At 33.7% G+C, this 4984-nt stretch overlaps 1 protein-coding gene across 1 annotated transcript in view; it reads right to left on the reverse strand.

Annotated features, from left to right (window-relative positions):
• Positions 1-2963, reverse strand: part of LOC135688438 (uncharacterized) — a 33214-nt gene extending 30251 nt beyond the window's left edge. The window contains exon 1 of the mRNA XM_065205285.2: positions 2816-2963. Coding sequence (XP_065061357.2) covers positions 2816-2838 — 23 coding nt within the window. The 5' untranslated portion in view covers positions 2839-2963. The remainder of the gene's footprint in view (positions 1-2815) is intronic.
• Between the last annotated feature and the right edge of the window lie 2021 nt (positions 2964-4984).

Here is a 4984-nt window from a genome sequence, read left to right on the forward strand (position 1 = left end):
ATCTAGCATAAAGAAGTTGACTAACAAAAAGGTAGCACATAGAAATTACGCTGACACAACATAATTTTCAAAACTTCGGATAACGACCTAAGGTATATGGGAAGATACATCCAAGTTTATATAAAACGTGTTGTAAGATAAGACATGGATCTTTGCTCGGCATCTTGTTTTTGTCAAATGACAACCAATTGCGCTATCAGTCTTTGACTCTAACCTGTAGGTAGCTTTTTCAAGAACACTTACTTCATAGAAAAGGCGTCTATAGAAAGCGACAGGTTCCAGTAATAATTATGCAAGTAATTCTCTTATAGTGTTGCGTCTCTCAATTGTCAAAGCGACTTTAGTGTCACAGATACCTTTAATACATGAACATATTTATCCATTCAGTTGTCAGAATATGTAATTTATATTCTGTGAAGACCTGCTCACCACAAAATGACAACAGTTAAGTCATTTTCAATCATTTTGAAGCAAAATATCTTTAGTCGCATGAGCACCTGTTATAACTATAGCAACTTATAAAGCAAATGATAATTAACGTGAAATAACAAGCTGCCGCGAGGAAGCCAACAGACGGAGGAATGCTACACACTTACAGTGACCAATGTCAGAATTCAGACTCAATGATATCACACATTCCCTTGCAGATATTTTCAGTATGATACCTCAAATATCCATCTATATTTAGTGCATCAGCATATTTCAATTTTAATTTCATTTTAAAGTTCTTTTTGCCTTGCCAAAAACTTCCAACATTACAAACAATCTATTTAACCTCACATTAAAATATGAAAATAACTATAATCAACAAAATTTATCAACAACAATGCATACTCAATTTATAAAAACCCTTTAAAAGAAGGTAAAGAGGTAGCTTGCTTTGTCTAACGACTAGGTTGATTACTCTACTCTTACAACTCTTGTCACGCTACTCCTACTATTGTATCTTACTGTTCCCACCATTGTATTGCACTACTCCTTCTATCGTATCTTACTACTCCTACTATCGTATCTTACTACTCCTACTATCGTCTCTTACTTTCCCTACTATCGTATCTTACTACTTCTACTATCGTATCTTTCTATTTCTACTATCGTATCTTACTATTCCTACTATCGTATCTTTCTATTTCTACTATCGTATCTTACTATTCCTACTATCGTATCTTACTACTCCTACTATCGTATCTTACTACTCCTACTATCGTATCTTACTATTCCTACTATCGTATCTTACTTCTTCTACTATCGTATCTTACTACTCCTACTATCGTATCTTACTACTCCTACTATCGCATCTTACTACTTCTACTATCGTATCTTACTATTCCTACTATCGTATCTTACTACTCCTACTATCGTATCTTACTACTCCTACTATCGTATCTTACTATTCCTACTATCGTATCTTACTTCTTCTACTATCGTATCTTAATACTCCTACTATCGTACCTTGCTACTCCTACTATCGTATCTTACTACTCCTACTATCGTATCTTACTACTTCTACTATCGTATCTTTCTATTTCTACTATCGTATCTTACTACTCCTACTATCGTACCTTGCTACTCCTACTATCGTATCTTACTACTCCTACTATCGCATCTTACTACTCCTACTATCGTACCTTGCTACTCCTACTATCGTATCTTACTACTCCTACTATCGCATCTTACTACTCCTACTATCGTATCTTACTACTCCTACTATCGCATCTTACTACTCCTACTATCGTACCTTGCTATTCCTACTATCGTATCTTACTACTCCTACTATCGCATCTTACTACTCCTACTATCGTACCTTGCTACTCCTACTATCGTATCTTACTACTCCTACTATCCTATCATACTACATTTACTATCGTATCTTGTTAATTGCATAATTCTTTTGTATGCTGATGTATTATGCTAATTCATTGGATAATTCTAATTAGGCCAATGCTTACCTCTTTGATCAAAATGTAGATTTCCATGTGTAGATATATATATGAAACAACTCAAGGAGAATTTTCTCTTGGTATCAGCTTTTTATGACCTTATTACGTCATATTTCGACTTTGAAGTCTAAGGCATTCTTTATCAATACTTTGGTAAATGCTTCTTAACAAAAATGCTAAAAAAGCAGCTTTAAAAAATTTTGTTAAATTACATAAAGGTTAATGCTGAAATATATCAAGGTATTGAAAAATTGATTTGCATAAATAGAAAATGGTGATTAGATACATAAAACTTCCAAAATGCCAGTTGTATTGTATGAAAATAAAAGCTTTTGTTTATTTTTTTGCCCCGACAAACAAGCTTGTAGGCTGCACTTATGGCTGTATGCTGTGGAACTAAAATTCCCTGACCAATCCAACAAGCAATATGACATTTTCAGCAAAGAAACTAAGAGTTTCAATAAATAATGAAAGGCGACTAAGACGTCTGCTTTTGTGTAAATTACCTCTTTAAAATTAGTGCGGCCTTGTTTAGATATTAACAACACTTGTGCTGCTTTTCTTTAAAAACGGTTCTGCAACTGCATTTTGTAATACCGAGTTTCCTCATACACGTCCTTTGAAAACACAAAGAACAAAAATGCTGGACAAGATAAGACAGTAGATTAAAAGGAAAATACCAAACAACGCAATACAGTATGAATCAGCGGAGTTTTAAATGGTAACCAATTGACGTAGCTAAGTTGGCAATTAATATAACATTTTTTTACAAAAGCAGTATGACGTTTGCCGCGCCTGCACGTAAACATAATAAATGTTTGCCCCAGTTTTTAGTTTCCTACAAAAGAAAGTTTTGGCCAAAACTATTCACTTACTGTATAACAGCAAACAAGCTCATTTTCTTTAAAATGTCAGCAGCTACGAAATTTTCCGCCCAGCTTCGATGACACCATCCTTTCTATACGGTGCTTCACTTGAGAAAAAGCAATTAAGTGGCTATTTTCTTCTTACAAAATAGCAGCAGGTATTGATTTATGCACAATGAATATGTGGTCTATCTTTTTATTACATCGCCTTGTTATGAATCAATCTGACTTGCAAAATCATAAATATAATAATAATATTAATAAATAATTTGTTTAAAGTTTGCGTACTAAATGAACGGCTGATAGCTATAAAGAAGCTAATTAAGGCCAACTATCTATAAAGAGTTAGTATGAAATAAAAATATATGATACAATATTAAAAAGGTTTAAGGTATAATGTTCTAAATAATAAAACCTAAATAATAAAACCTAACCCAGCAATAAATTTTTTACACAATCTACTGTCGCATTCTATAGGGTGTGCTCTTAATTCTTTTTTAAATGTTGCCAATGATTGGGACTCTCTTATACTGTGAGGTAGTGTTTGCCACAGTAAACATTGCTGAAGAGTCGAGCTTGATGGCCCTATTTATGAAAAATTTATACTAATGGATGGACAGATTGTTCCAAACTTACTCTATAATTTTTAGCTTCTTCATTGCTTTTAGTGTACTATTGTGCACAATTCATTTTTCAAACCTGTGAAGCATGAGTTTTTCAAAACCGCGACCTCTTTTTTAGAGAGAGCCAATGCTTTTTTGCAATTCTTTTGCTTCAAGTTCGACTCTCATTCACATTAGGTTTATAGTTGTCCTTTTTTTCGCTTATTTGAAGCATACTGTGATTTGAAAAAGCTTGATTCTTGATTGTGAAGGTTACTTGATTTTCTAAACCTCTTGCTGCTGTATTTAAAGTACCCAAATCAACGGATTCACGTTCAAACTGTGGAAATCATAAAATGTGAAGTTTGGAAAAAATGTACACCAAGCAAAATCATTAAAACATAGATGATATATGAATTAACATTTATCAGCATAATTACTTCTAGTTGTTTTGCTTTCTTCTTCAGTGTTCTGCTTTGTTCCTGCTTGCTGCATGCTATTAACATCCATTAATATACATAACTGACAATATTTTCTATCGTTTCTTAGGAATGTATTGCCTCCAATCTTGCTCTCTTCATTCCTGATATCCTTTGCTGGTGGGTCTCGGTAATCCAAAAATGTTGATGTTATGTTTCGTTTTTTGAAGTAACAATTTTGTAACAATGCCCACGATTTTCTTTGCAAGACCTTTTTTAATTTTAATCGAATAATTTCAGTCCTCTGGATTGTAAAAACGATATCGGTGTTAATATTTTCTGTCATATGAATATCTGGATGTATTTGTTATCTGTCCCGCACTAACGGCAATAAATTCTGTCGCATCCATATTCAGTTTGGTCAACAAAACGATCAAACTTGAACTTTGCACTTTGAGTCTTTTTCATCGACTTTTCACATGTTATACATTTCTTGCATGGGCCTAAACACTTCTCGACATCCCCAGCAAAAAAGTAATAACAATTATAGACCCACATGCGTGGGCCTAAATGAATTCCCTTTTCTTGTTTTGGACCCACAGAGATGCACATATTTTTAGTTTTGCAAATTCTTTGCCTCTTTACCGAAGAAAAAGAAGCAGACTGAATTTGCACTTGCAAAGGATTCTTATATTTTGAATGGAACGAATATCACAGAAGCAAAATACACTGCGGCCGCCATCATTGAAAACTATAGGCCTTGTTGGTAATGCATTTTTTACTGAGTTCTATTTTAAAACAATATGCAATGAAGACCATGACTTCTGTGGACTTGATTTACGAGGACTTTGATATAATTACAAACGCCTAATGTTTTTTGGCTCAAAACTTTTAAAAGCAGTACTCCATTATCGATTTTCGGTTGTTCTGTTATATAATTGGTTCAGACAAAATTGTTCTAAGCTGATTGGTTTAAATCGAGCAAAATCGCATTCTCGCGAAGGCACCTCAGATCTTGTGTCTCTAAATTAGTTAAAAGGATTTAATTCTTTTAGTACATCTTTTGCATGTCTCAGACTCCAAACTACCTATCCCCTTCAAAGTCATTTAAATTCGAAATGCTATTTTGTTATGGCTGTGCCCTACTTGATAGGGAT

This window comes from Rhopilema esculentum, chromosome 19, assembly GCF_057945365.1.
Source record: "Rhopilema esculentum isolate cy_ngs chromosome 19, ASM5794536v1, whole genome shotgun sequence".
NCBI classification, from domain to species: domain Eukaryota; kingdom Metazoa; phylum Cnidaria; class Scyphozoa; order Rhizostomeae; family Rhizostomatidae; genus Rhopilema; species Rhopilema esculentum.